The following is a 14748-nucleotide window of genomic DNA, read 5'->3' as shown; positions in this document are numbered from 1 at the left end:
ATGGCGATGTACTTCCAACATGATGGATGTCCGGCACATAGCTCGCGTGTGGTTGAAGCGGTGTTGAATAGCATATTTCATGACAGGTGGTTTGGTCGTCGAAGCACCATACCATGGCCCGCAAGTTCACCGGATCTGACGTCCCCGGATTTCTTTCTGTGGGGAAAGTTGAAGGATATCCACCGATAACGCCTGACAACATGCGGCAGCGCATTGTCAATGCATGTTCGAACTACTCGCTGTTGAGAGGACTGTCGTTACCCATATAGCCACATGCACTGAGGTTGACGGAGATCATTTTGAGCACTTGTTGCATTAATGTGGTATTTACAAGTAATCACGCTGTAACAGCATGCGTTCTCAGAAATGATAAGTTCACAAAGGTACATGTATCACATTGGAACAACCGAAATAAAATGTTCAAACGTACCTACGTTCTGTATTTTAATTTAAAAAACCAACCTGTTACCAACGGTTCGTCTAAAATCGTGAGGCATATGTTTGTGACTATTACAGCGCCATCTATCACAAAGCGAAAAAAGTGGTCCAACTAAAACATTCATATTTCTTTACGTACTACACGGATATGTAGTAAAAAAATTGGGGTTCCTATTTAAAAAACGCAGTTGATATCCGTTTGACCTACGGCAGAGCCATCTAGCGGGCCAACCATAGCGCCATCTGCTTTCCCCCTTCAAGCTGGACAAGTTCCGTTCTTTGTAGTTTTTTCGTTTGACGCTTATTTCGTGAGATATTTGGCCCGGTCACGATCAATGGACCACCCTGTATATGGGCCTCCATACGAGCCCTAATCCCTGTAATCTTGTCTTCATGTTCCATACACGAAATGCACGTTGGCGGTAGTAGAATAGTTCTGTAGTGAGCGTCAAATACCGGTTCTCCAAATTTTCTGAATAGTGTTCCTCGAAAAGAACGTCGCTTTCCCTCCAGTTATTCCCATTTGAGTTCCCGAGGCACCTCTATAATACTTGAGTGTTGTCAGAACCTATCGGTAACAAATCTAGCAGCCCGCCTTGAATTACTTCAGTGTCTTCTTTTAAACTAAACACTCGAGTAGTACTCGACAATGGGTCGCTCTAGCGTCCTATATGCGATCTCATTTTCAGATGAACCATGTTGTTGTTGTGGTCTTCAGTCCTGAGACTGGTTTGATGCAGCTCTCCATGCTACTCTATCCTGTGCAAGCTTCTTCATCTCCCAGTACCTACTGCAACCTACATCCTTCTGAATCTGTTTAGTGTATTCATCTCTTGGTCTCCCTCTACGATTTTTACCCTCCACGCTGCCCTCCAATACTAAATTGGTGATCCCTTGATGCCTCAGAATATGCCCTGCCAACCGTTCCCTTCTTCTAGTCAAGTTGTGCCACGAACTCCTCTTCTCTCCAATTCTATTCAATACCTCCTCATTAGTTATGTGATCTACCCATCTAATCTTCAGCACTATTCTGTAACACCACATTTCGAAAGTTTCTATTCTCTTTTTGTCTGAACTATTCATCGTCCACGTTTCACTTTCCAGTCGCATGGGACTTTGCGTTGGCCGAGAGATTCGCGATATATGAAAGCTAAGTAATGGACCTATTCTGTAGAGTATTCTACGTAAAACCAAAATGGGATTCCATCAAGACCTGGCAACTGATCTGCTTTCAACTCTGTTGTTTCTCTCCACCAGAGATGTATATTACTATGTTCTCCATGCTGGAATCTGTACGACGATCAAACGATGGCATGTTTGTACCATTCTCCTGCGTTAACTATTTCTTAATACGCGAAATTTAGAACTTCGCCTTTACTTTTGCTATCTTCTTCTGCCACAACAGTCTGGTCAGCGAGTGACTGGGTGGAAGCCTTAGACCCACGTAGCGATTTTACGTAGGACCAGAAATTTCTCGGGTTCTCGGCAAGATCTGTTGCTAAAGTATAAAGAGGTAGTTGTTGTAAGCTTCGCGCATCGATCTTTTTACAAAACCAAGAATTTCTGTTAACTTTACCTGTTGTCATTCTCGCGTTCTCTTTTGAACCGCGAGTTCAAAAATGTTCAAGTGTGTGTGAAATCTTATGGGACTTAACTGCTAAGGTCATCAGTCCCTAAGCTTACACACTACTTAACCTAAATTATCCTAAGGGCAAAAATACACACCCATGCCCGAGAAAGGACTCGAACCTCCGCCGGGACCAGCCGGAACCCCGAGTGCCTCAGCCTTTGCTTCCTCGACATTTTTCAAATTTCGCTGTTAAACCAAGGTGGGCGTTTTCCGTCCTTAATCCACTTACTCGGCACAGTATGATTTGCACTCCGTTAAATTTTTGCCTGTAGTTCCTCTACGCCCATTTTACTGGAACTAAACGACTTCAGTTCATTATGTAAGTGGGATGCTAGCAACTGTCTAACTGCTCTTTTCAGCAAAAATACTGTCCTAGCCTTCTTGATTGACCAGTCAAATTTACTAACCAAAAGTTAGTCACTAATCTCTGTGCACTTTCGCCGCCGATCATGTCAGGCTTGTTTGTAGCAACAAGGACGTTCATTGAATTTCTCGACCTGGAAAGCGCGTTAGACAGGGAAAGTTGGGGAAAGCTGCAAGAGAATGATGGGTAATTTGCAACATGTACACGAACCAAGAGGGAACAAAAACAGTGGAAAACCAAGAAGGAACTGCTCGAATCCAGAAGGGTGGTAGGCAGGGAGGTAGTTTTTCACCCCTAATGTTCAATGTACACATCGAAGATGCAATGACGGAAATTAAAAAAAGTTTTCAAGTGTGGGATTAAAATTCAAGGTCAAAGGATATCGGTGATAAGTTACACTGATGACATTGCTATCCTAGGTGAAAGTGAAGGCATTACAGCATATGCTGAATGGAATGAACAGTCTAATGAGTATAGAATATGGATTGAGAGTAAATCGAAGAAAGGAAAAAATAAGGAGAAGTAGAAGAAATGAGAATACCGAGAAGCTTCACATCAGAATTCGTGATCACGAAATACACGAAGTTAAGGAATTCTGCTACCTAGAAAGCAAAATAACCTATGATGGACGGAGCAAGAAGAACATCATACTAACACTGAAAAAAGGGCATTCCTGGTCAAGGGAAATCCACTATCAAACATAGATCTTGAGAAAGAGATTTCTTAATTGATTGATGTTTGGTTTGTGGGGCGCTCAATTGCGCGGTCATCAGCGTCCATACAAAGTCCCAGTTTTGACACAATCCAGGGTTTTTACAGTACAATTACCCACTGCCACGAATGATGATGATGATGAAATAATGAGGACAACACAAACACCCAGTCCCCGGGCAGAGAAAATCCCCAACCCGACCGGGAATCGAACGCGGGACCCCGTGATTCAGAGGCAGCAACGCTGGGATTTCTTAGAAAGCACTTTTGGAGCACATCATTGTATGCTGGTGAAATATGGACTGTGGGAAAACCGGAACAGAAATGAATCGAAGCATTTGAGATGTGATGCTACACAAGAATGTTAAAAAATAGTTAGACTGAGGAGGTAAGGAATAAGAAGGTTCTCCGCAGAATCAGCAGGAAAGGAATGTGTAGAAAACACTGACTAGAAGAAGGGACAGGACGATAGAATACGTTAAGATAACAGGGATTAACTTCCATGGAACTACTGGGAGCTGCAGAGGGTAAAAACTGCAGAGGAAGACAGAGATTGGAATTCATCCAGCAAATAATAGAGGACTGAGATTGCAAGTGCTACAATGGGACGAAAAGTTTGGCACAGCAGAGGAATTCGTGGCGGGTAGCACCAAACCAGTCAGAAGACTGTTGACTCACAATAAAAAAGGACACATCTCATGGTGCGCCTCATATCTGAAACGTGCAGTCGATAAGACGATGGTCCAAATATCCGTCTAGGCCGTCCAGATTTAGTTTTTCTGTAGTCCCTAAATCGTTTAAAGCAAATTCCGGGATTGTTTCTTTGTAAGGGACACGGTCGATTTCGTTCATGCCGCTTGTCCAAACCGAGCATGTGCTCCGTCTCAAAAGACCTGGTCATCGACAGAAAGTTAAACGTTTAACTTCTTTCCTTCCCTTATCTCCAGTCTAGCCATACTTGTCTCCTACTTTCAAATATCCACAGCTATGTGTCCATCGATGGACTGCCAAACCAGGAAGAAATGGATCAATTAAAGTTAAGACGGAGTTGTTTTCGCAGTGAATATTTGTTCAATAGCACAGATTAAACTGTTATAAAACTCGCTGACACATTACAACTTTATGTCGAACTCGAGCTCGAAACCAGATCGTAGACTTCCGAGGTCAGTTCCTTCACCAGTGAGTCCTTTCTCAACTGTAGCGACTCCTCATGCAGTCTGCAAGCTCTTGACCAGTGTAACCCTCGCCATCCCTTGGCCATTGCTATCCAGGATTCCCTGTATGCCCTTGAACAATGTGGACGCTCAGTGACCTTCGTCAAGTTCCTGACTACGTCGGGATACTGGGGAATTGATACTGGGGATTGACAGCCTTTCCAAACTGGCTACCAGTAAGCTGACTCTTCAAATCAGTATTCAAACTTTAGGGTACTGGAATACGGAATAGCTCACTTTGACTTCACCAAATAAACTACAGGCAATAAAGGAGACTCCAAACCTACAAGGTCCTCCATGCAGGCCGCATGCAAAGACTCTACCATCCTTTGCCTGCTCCGCTTTGGCTATACTTGGCAGATTCATGGTCATCTCCTTTGCCATGAGGACCCAGCCCACTGTTGTTGTGGTTCTCATTTCACAGTGGTTCACATTTTGCTGGACTGTCCCAGCCTGGCGGCCCTGCGGTGGACTCTCAATCTCCCTCACTCGCTACCCCTGGTATTAGGAGACGATGCCTCTGCAGCAGACTTAGTTTTACATTTGGTTCATAAAGGGGGCTTTTACCACTCCCTTTAAGGAAGGGAAATTAACCTTATCGGCCCATTGAGGGAGTTTTCATAAAGGGGGCTTTTATCACTCCGCCGGCCGAAGTGGCCGTGCGGTTAAAGGCGCTGCAGTCTGGAACCGCAAGACCGCTACGGTCGCAGGTTCGAATCCTGCCTCGGGCATGGATGTTTGTGATGTCCTTAGGTTAGTTAGGTTTCAGTAGTTCTAAGTTCTAGGGGACTAATGACCTCAGCAGTTGAGTCCCATAGTGCTCAGAGCCATTTGAGCTTTTATCACTCCCTTTCGGGGATGGCCACTTAACATTATCGGCACACTGAGGGGTTGACACAACATTGTGTAGCCTCCTCTTCCCAGACTGGTCTGCAGCTATCTCGGCTTGGTGGTCCACCCTACCCCTAACCCTACCTGCTCTCCCCCCCCCCCCTCTCATGTGGCCTGTTTGACTTGCTCATCGTATGTCTATCTGTGCTTCTCTTGCCCTGCCGTGTTGGCACTCTTCCCTAGGCAATTTCTGAGTGGGGTACCTCTGGTAAGTGGAGGGGGATGGGGCTGTATGTCCCCTCATTGTATTCTGCTTTTGGGTTCTTCTTGCTGCTCCCTAGATGGAGCATCATGCCTGCCTTTCTTCATGTGTCTCCCTTTCTTCTTCTTTTGTCCCTTATCTCGCCTTCGCTGACCTTTGGTACATCTTGGGTTTTCCTTCCCCTGAGTTTACCGCAGTAGGTCATCTGTTCGAGGAAAAGGGGACTGATGACCTAGCACTTTGTCCCTTTAATCATCCAGCCAACCAGCCAGCTAACAACTTCCACTTTAATTTATATTCGATATTAATGAAAGCTTTTCTTATGTTGTCAGTCTGCATGTTATACACTCTGTACTTCGGGCATCTCCACTTACTTTTCTGTCCAAACAGCTAAACTCGACTAGTACTTCCCATGTCTCATTTCCTAGTCCGAATCGCTCAGCATTATCTTAATTCGATTGCGTTCTATTACCCTTGTTTTACTTTTGTCAACTAAGAATCTCTTTTCAAGACACTAACCATTCCGTTCCACTGCTCTTCCAAGTCCTATGCCATATTTGACATATATCACAATTTCATTGGAAAACATGGAAGTTTGTATCTTTCCTTCCTGAACGTAAATTCATTTTCCGAATTTCTCCTTGGTTTCATTTACTTCCTGCTCATTGTACTTATTTGATAACACTGGGGACAGGCTATGTCCATCTCTCACTCCCTTTTTGACTACTTCGTAACCTTTTTCGTCTCTTTCAACTGCAGTCTAGTTTCTATACCGTACCTTTACCTCGGATGCAAGCCCAGAAGCGTAGCAACTAGCAATTTCGGCGAGAAGTTTTGATGGAGTATATCTCAACCCACATAGAAATAAAGCACTCGTATTAAATATACACACATCAAATAAAGTTTTGCATCACCTCGGTTCCGAGAGTTCCGGAACCTGTACAGAAAACTGGAATAGAGATCAACATAAACATCATTTCTGCTCATGAAAACCACACATTGCATGTTGTACCACCCTACAGCGAGACCTTCAGAACTGGTGGTCCAGATTGCTGTACACAATGGTACCTCTAATACCAAGTAGCACGTCCTCTTGCATTGATTCGTGTCTGTATTCGTCGTGGCATACTATCCACAAGTTCATCAAGGCACTGTTGGTCCAGATTGTCCCATTCCTCAGCGGCGATTCGGCGTAGATACCTCAGAGTGGCTGGTGGGTCACTTCGTCCATAAACAGCCCTTTACAATTTATCCCAGGCATTTTCGATAGGGTTCATGTCTGGAGAACATACTGGCCACTCTATTCGAGCGATGTCGTTATCCTAAATGAAGTTATTCACAAAATGTGCACGATGGGGGCGTGAACTGCCGTCCATGAAGACGAATGCCCCACCAATATGCTGCCGATATGGTCGCACTATCGGTCGGAGGATGGCATTCACGTATCGTGCAGCCGTTGCAGCACCTTCCATGACCACCAGAGGCGTAAGTTGGTCCTGCATAATGCCACCCCAAAACAGTAGGGAACCTCCACGCTGGACAGTGTGTTTAAGGCGTTCAGCCTGACCGGGTTGCCTCCAAACACGTCTCCGACGATAGTCTGGTTGAAGGCATATTCGACACTCATCGATGAAGAGAACGTGATGTCAATCCTGAGCGGTCCATTCGGCATGTTGTTGGGCCCATCTATACCTCGCTACATGGTGTCGTGGTTGCAAAGATTGACCTCGCCATGGAAGTTGGGAGTGAAGTTGTGCATCATGCAGCCTATTGTGCATAGCTTGAGTCGTAACATGACGTCCTGTGGTTGCAAGAAAAGCATTATTCGACATGGTGGCGTTGCTGTCAGGGTTCCTCCGAGCCATAATCCGCAGGTATCGGTCATCCACTGCAGTAGTAGCCCTTTGGCGGCCTGAGCGAGGCACGTCATCGACAGTTCCTGTCTCTCTGTATCTCCTCCATGTCTGAACAAAATCGATTTGATTCACTCCGAGACGCCTGGATAATTTGATTGTTGAGAGCCCTTCTTGGCGCAAAGTAACATACGGACGCGATCGAACCGCGGTATTGACCGTCTAGGCATGGTGGAACTACAGACAACACGAGCCGTGTGCCTCCTTCCTGGTGGAATGACTGGAACTGATTGGCTGTCGGACCCCTCCGCCTAATAGGCGCTGCTCATGTATGGTTGTTTACATCTTTGGGCGGGTTTAGTGACATCTCTGAACAGTCAAAGGGACTGTGTCTGTGATAGGATATCCACAGTCAACGTCTATCTTCAGGAGTTCCGGGAACTAGGGTGATACAAAACTTTTTTTGATGTGTGTACTATTACTACAACTAATTTGCCATTTCTTGTTACATGGTATGTTAATATTTGTTATAGATGCTGACTATATTTACAGCAGTTAATTGTGAATTTATTTACAGGACAAGAACAAATCGATAACATCGTTTTGCTAGAAACTTTCTGTTCAGCTACTTACCAAACGAGTCGCAGGTGGCGGTATTGTCGAGATTCCTCTCGCCTTCATAGAAAGTCCAACTGCCCTGCACGTCACTGTACAGGCAACTCGCTGGAGTGTCTGCTGTGACGCCCACCAACAACAGGGCTGTCACTACCACCGAGACACACGGGGATGTAAACATGGCTGCTGTCTCAACTCCTGCAACCAAAATTAAATATGAGATAATATACATCAACAAAGTATTAAGCAGATCTAGTTATACTCACCTCTCTCCTTTCAGATTTCCTATATACTACACATTATGGTCTCTTTCAGTTCTATTCGCGTAAGAAGTGCAAGAAGAATGTTTGTCAAATGTCAGTGTATGCGCTGTAAATCAGTCTAAACCCGGATTAGCGGTCCATACCGGAACAATGACGCTCCAACCAAGGTAACATTCAGAGTCATTTCTAGTAATAAATCTTCAGACTAGTTTCTAAACTTGTCTGATAACCCCACGTGATTGTAATTTCGTCAATAAGCGTTAGTGTGGTATTGAGGATCAGCACAACACGTGCACTGAAAATTGTGTTGCTGTTGTTCCTGCTGTTCCAATACCTCTACAGCCAGACTTCAAAACCTATGGCAAGGCAGGCCAGCTACAAGATCATTCTGCCAAGGCTGGAATTTTGTTGCTATTTCACAGAGCAAGGGCCTGGCCACTGCAGTGGTGGCTCGAATTAGCCCAAGCCAGTGACCAGCGCTGCTTCCCCTTGGTTGACTACGTGACCAAAATAGAATCAATAAATGTCATAAAAATCAGACCAAGTGAGTGCAAGTACTCGTCGCTAGCACCTAGTAGTATCTCGTGTCCGACTGTTGTCTGCACTGAGGCCTGCTCCAAGGTAGACAACCGTCCCATATGGGCCACTCAGCTTTATCTATGTCGAGCCACATCATCCACCAACTACTGGCCTACCTGGCCAGTGCTAGACCTGCTGCTTCCGGGGCTTGAGCAGCAGCCATCAAGAAGAGGTCCACCTTAAGGAAGACCTCAGCAGGCTTTTGGACGTCTACATGGGGCATCGGTTCAGTATCAGCACACGAACCACGCGCCTAGCCCACTACAGGTACTGCAGGGCTGTGCTACACATATGCCTACTATGGGATATATACAGGCCCTGAGGCATGCATCACAGCATGTGATAACACAGGTTGTAAGAGTTCTGGCAGAGTCTCTGGTGGGAAGCCAGTTACTATTTCAGGTCAGATTAGCAATTCGTAACTGCGCGTTTAAAAACATACAAATGCGTGATAACACAGGACAGAGTTAAGGACTTTCATGGGTACAGTCTCACTGACATATTGATAACTTGTGGATCCTGAACAGAGCCGATCGTCCATGATGTATGTTGAGCAAGGCAACCTATGTGACATCACTAGTTCGTTATGTGGCCCGCATTACCCGTGAGACCCGCATCTGCAAGCCAGACGGCAGCAAGGGGCGTATGCCACCGCTGCTTTGTTGAGCCACCGTTCTGCTGCCCCTGCGCCCTCGACTGGTGCAGGCAGAGCACGCAGTCGGACCTTTGCTAAGGCATCCACCGCTCCATGCACACCATGCCCAGTGTCGAGCCATCGTCTTCAGATACTTAACGACCATCTTGTTAAATAAATAACTCTGTCGTTAATCGAGAATTTCTGATTCTACGACGTCGAGCAGCTGGTAATATGCACCAAGCGTCAACGTCCTACACAGCATTCTCAGATGGCCACACTCATACAATAGTGTCCGAGCCTGTGGCACTATTACATTCCTTGCAGTCAACAATCGGAATATCACGAGAAATGACAGCTGAGTTCGACACTCCTTCATGATAACAGTTCTTCATGATGAGGTTCCAACCGTTAACCACGAGATCGACTCCAATGACAAATGGTCGCCCCCTCCTCCCCGCAGCATTTGTCATGGGCACATCGATAGCTTTGTAAAATTACTGCCGCTGACGAAGTCACAGTGACTTGCACATTGACAGCAACCAAGATATTATACAGATCTGACGCTGAACTTCGATCGCCGTCACGATCGAAATTTTTTATCACAGTCCTACCCCACAGTCAGGCACAGCAATACAGTCACGATTTTCAGCCAGTACAATAGTGATATTGGGAGAAATCGGGAAGTGCCATGTGTCACATACAATGCCGCAGCCTGTATGATTTTTGTAACTGATGTAAGTTCCATCGAAACTTAACGACACGATAGATGTCCACCAAGCCTACCTCACGTTCCGTTTCAAATCTTTAATCGGCCATGACCTGCTTGAGCTGACATGGAGGTATTACAGTAAAATAACTGCAAAACGAAACAACTAATTCAATCAGTGACAATTGTTACCACCCTCCGCGCTCACCCTACGCAATGCATGACTGTTCTTATTTTAAAAGTAGGAAACATTTACAGCTTGGATGGCCAAGCCAACTTCTTCACCTCACCTTGCAACTGACAGTAGATACCTACGCAGACAAGATACTGCTAGGTGCAGTAAAATAACATGTGACGGATGGAGCAAGGAGGACATCCAAAGCAGACTAGCAATGGAAAAAATGGCTTTCCTGACCAAGAGAAGTCTACTAATGTCAAATATCGGCCTTAATTTGAGGAAGAAATTTCTGAGAATGTACGTCTGGAGTACAGTATTGTATGGCAGTGAAACATGAACTGTGGGAAAACCAGAAAGGAAGAGAATCGAAACATTGGGTGGACTGAGGTGGTAAGGAATGAGGAGGTTCTGTGCAGAATCGGAGAGGAAACGAATATGTGGAAAACACTGACGAGGAGAAGGGACAATATGATGGGATATCTGTCAGGACATGAGGGAATGACTTCCATAGTACTAGAGGGAGCTGTAGAAAGCAAAAACTGTAGAGGAAGATAGGATTACATCCAGCAAATAATAGAGAACGTAGGTTGTAAGTGCTACTATGGGATGAAGAGTTTAGCAGGAGAGGAATTCGTGGCGGGCCGCATCAAACCAGTCAGAGGACTGACGACCCAAAAAAAAAAAAAGAAACGTGTTACAACCTGTCATTAGTTTGTGCAACATGGACGACTACCCGCCCCACTTAGGAACATATTGTGTGGATGTTCCTATCGTCTGGAGATATATACCGCTTAAAAATTGTTGAGGACTGTCCTCTGAGCCCACGCAGACAACTAGAGAAACGAACTATTAGCCCAGACTGACGTGAGTCAAGCATACCTGACAGAACTACAGTGTGCAGGTAACACACAGCTCACATTCCAGTTAAGAGATCCAGAGGGCCTAGCGTCCAGTATGTTGTATTCCTTTTTTTCTGCAATGCTTCGATACAATTCAGATTCGATGTCGAGTGGACAAAATACGAGGGCAAATGGATTCAGAACTTCGTATCAGATAGAACTCAACATGTCGTTCTCATTGGAGCTTAATTCTCGGATGTAAAACTAACTTCGGGAGTACCGCAAAAGGACCGTTACTGTTGATTATACGTACAAAACGTCTGTTCGCGGATCGTGCTGTTCTGTACAGAGAAGCCGTGAAGACAGAAAACTGCAACTAAATTCAGGATATCCTGCAGAGGAACCACTCTTTTTGAATGGAGAGACAGTTGACTTGCAACGTAAATAAAGAAATAGAAAGAGTCTTTTATGTTCGAAAATATTTCTAGTGATATATCATGGCAAACTTTGAAAACTTTAAAATATCTACGAATGACCGCCCACATCAACCTAAGTAGAATAAGCATATAAAATTAATTGTACTAAAATCAGATGCCGGGATCAGGTTCATAGAAGGAATATTAACGAAGTGCAATTTGTTGTTGTTGTGGTCTTCAGTCCTGAGACGGGTTTGATGCAGCTCTCCATGCTACTCTATCCTGCGCAAGCTTCTTCATCTCCCAGTACTTACTGCAACCTACATCCTTCTGAATCTGCTTCATCTCTTAACCTATCCATTTCCCTTTTTAAATTTTCTAACCTACCTGCCCGATTAAGGGATCTGACATTCCATGCTCAATCCGTAGAACGCCAGTTTTATTTCTCCTGATAACGACGTCCTCTTGAGTAGTCCCCACCCGGAGATCCGAATGGGGGACTATTTTACCTCCGGAATATTTTACCCAAGAGGACGCCGTCATCGTTTAACCATACAGTAAAGCTGCATGCCCTCGGGAAAAATTACGGCTGTAGTTTCCCCTTGCTTTCAGCTGTTCGCAGTACCAGCACAGCAAGGCCGTTTTGGTTAGTGCTACAAGGCCAGATCAGTGCAATTTATCTATTAAAAAAAAAAAACAGATAAAAATTCACTTGACGCCTTCTGAAAGACAATCTCCACTCATTCCAAATTAATAACAGAAGAGTAGACCGGATGAGGCTTGAAGTCAAAGACATATTATCGGCAGCAATTGAGAGATTTATATCAAATAAATTAACAAACGACGGAGCTCATCAACCTTGGTTCACAAAACGAGTTAGAACACTTTTGCAGAAACAACGAAACAAACATGCCAAATCGAAACAGACGCACAATCCCCAAGATTGGCGATCTTTTACAAAAGCTCGAAATATAACACGGACTTCAATGCGAGATGCTTATAATAGTTTGTACAACGAAAATTTGTCTCGAAACCTGGCAGAAAATCCAAAGAGATTCTGGTCATATGTGAAGTATGTTAGCGGCAAGAACAATCAATGCCTTCTCTACGCGATAGCAATGGAGATACTATCGAAGACAGTGCTGCCAAAACAGCGTTACTAAACACAGCCTTCCGAAATGCCTTCACAAAAGAAGACGAAGTTATAAATATTCCAGAATTCGACTCGAGAACAGCTGCCAACATGAGTAACGTAGAAGTAAATATTCTCGGAATAGTGAAGCAACTTAAATCACTTAATAAAAGCAAGTCTCCTGGTCCAGACTGTATACCAATTAGGTTCCTTTCGGAGTAGACGATTTGGGAGACAATCTGAGCAGCCGTCTTAGGTTGTTTGCAGATGAAGCTGTCGTTTATCGACTAATAAAGTCATCAGAAGATCATAACAAACTGCAAAACGATTTAGAAAAGATATCTGAATGGTGAGAAAATTGGCAGTTGGCCCTAAATAACAACGAAAAGTGTGAGGTCATCAACATGAGCGCTAAAAGGAATTCGTTAAACTTCGGTTACACGATAAATCAGTCTAATCAAAAAGCCGTAAATTCAGCTAAATACCTAGGTATTACAATTACGAACAACTTAAATTGGAAGGAACACATAGAAAATGTTGAGGGGAAGACTAACCAAAGACGGCGTTTTATTGGCAGGACACTTAAAAAATGTAACAGATCTACTACCCTTGTCCGTCCTCTTTTAGAATACTGCTGAGCGGTGTGGGATCCTTACCAGATAGGACTGACGGAGTACATCGAAAAAGCTCAAAGAAGGGCAGCACGTTTTGTATTATGGCGAAATATGTCACAAAAATGATACAGGATTTGGGCTGGACATCATTAAAAGAAATGTGTTTTTCGTTGCGACGGAATCTTCTCACGAAATTCCAGTCACCAACTTTCTCCTCCGAATGCTATAATATTTTGTTGATACCGACCTACATAGGGAGAAACGATCACCACGATAAAATAAGGGAAATCAAAGCTCGTACAGAAAGATATAGGTGTTCGTTCTTTCCGCGCGCTATACGAGATTGGAATAACAGAATATTGTGAAGGTGGTTCGATGAACCCTCTGCCAGGCACTTAAATGTGATTTGCAGAGTACCCATGTAGATGTAGATGTAGATCCACGAAAGAAGTGTTTCACAAAGAACTCCTTCGACCATTATTGAGTGTTGCCTGTCAGCCTAGGACATTTTTCAGGCAGGATAACAACTGACACAGATTTAACGTAGAATGGGATGTTTTGTCAAAGATTCGTTTCGTTAACGCGAGAGCACTATGGAGACGAACAGTGCCAGTGTCTCCACAGCAGAAGCGTTCCTCATCATGCAAAGGTTTATTGTTAAAATTCCGACAGCGGAGGACATATTATTTACACATACGTCCCACAAAATGACTAAGACGGCAAAGTCAAATAAATCAGAGTTAATTTGATGGCTTACTGGCTGTCGTCCTTCCCACGCATAGTTCGCGATAAGAACAGGGAAGGGCAGAAGTGACAGGAGGACCTGAAATGCGCTCTGCCACAGACGATAATGTGGCTTGTTTTGTATACAGGGTATTTCGAAGTCCTTGCAACAAACGTCTCGGGGTGACAGATCACGTCATAGAGAACAGCTTATGTTAGAGACAAACTGTTCGCTGACACTCTTCAGCGACACTAGACGTCGTACAAGTCTGGTTTGTGCCCTGATAGGCAGCACGGTGTAGGCACTCTGCAGCGTTCATATGCAGTGTGTGTTGCCTGACATTCGGTCATCTGATCCTTGTGAAAGGCAGTAGGTCGCGCAAAATTAAAGTTCTTGAATCGCTTCTGAAAGGATCTGATGGTTTTCTTGTAGAAAATCACTATCACTTTACTGCGATAAATAGTATGCTGCATACTTGGTTGATAGACCTTGAAGGTTCAGTGAAATCTCGTCTCTAGGGCCGGCGAATAGTAAAGGACACCTAACGTCGTTGGAAAGCGCCAGCGCATCTTTGCCTCAAACAAAACATATTCCCCATGACATCAACTATCACCCTTAGACGTTCGATTCACAGAATTTGAAACACCTTTTATGTGAATGTGTTATCAATTGTTTCGTCTCAACGCTCCACCACCGAGAAATTCATTTATTTTAATTTTTAGGTGTAATTTTTGTTTTACAA

The 14748-nt window shown here is 44.3% G+C and overlaps 1 protein-coding gene across 1 annotated transcript in view; it reads right to left on the bottom strand.

Annotated features, from left to right (window-relative positions):
• LOC126260141 (dipeptidyl peptidase 1-like) overlaps positions 1-14748 on the bottom strand; it is a 63267-nt gene that overhangs the window by 45273 nt on the left and 3246 nt on the right. The window contains exon 2 of the mRNA XM_049957396.1: positions 7937-8116. Within this exon, the coding sequence (XP_049813353.1) occupies positions 7937-8099 (163 nt within the window). The 5' untranslated portion in view covers positions 8100-8116. The remainder of the gene's footprint in view (positions 1-7936; positions 8117-14748) is intronic.

This window comes from Schistocerca nitens, chromosome 1 (assembly GCF_023898315.1).
Source record: "Schistocerca nitens isolate TAMUIC-IGC-003100 chromosome 1, iqSchNite1.1, whole genome shotgun sequence".
Taxonomy (NCBI): Eukaryota; Metazoa; Arthropoda; class Insecta; order Orthoptera; family Acrididae; genus Schistocerca; species Schistocerca nitens.
Note: the sequence above shows the minus strand (reverse complement) of the source record. Positions and strands in the feature narration are given on the sequence as shown.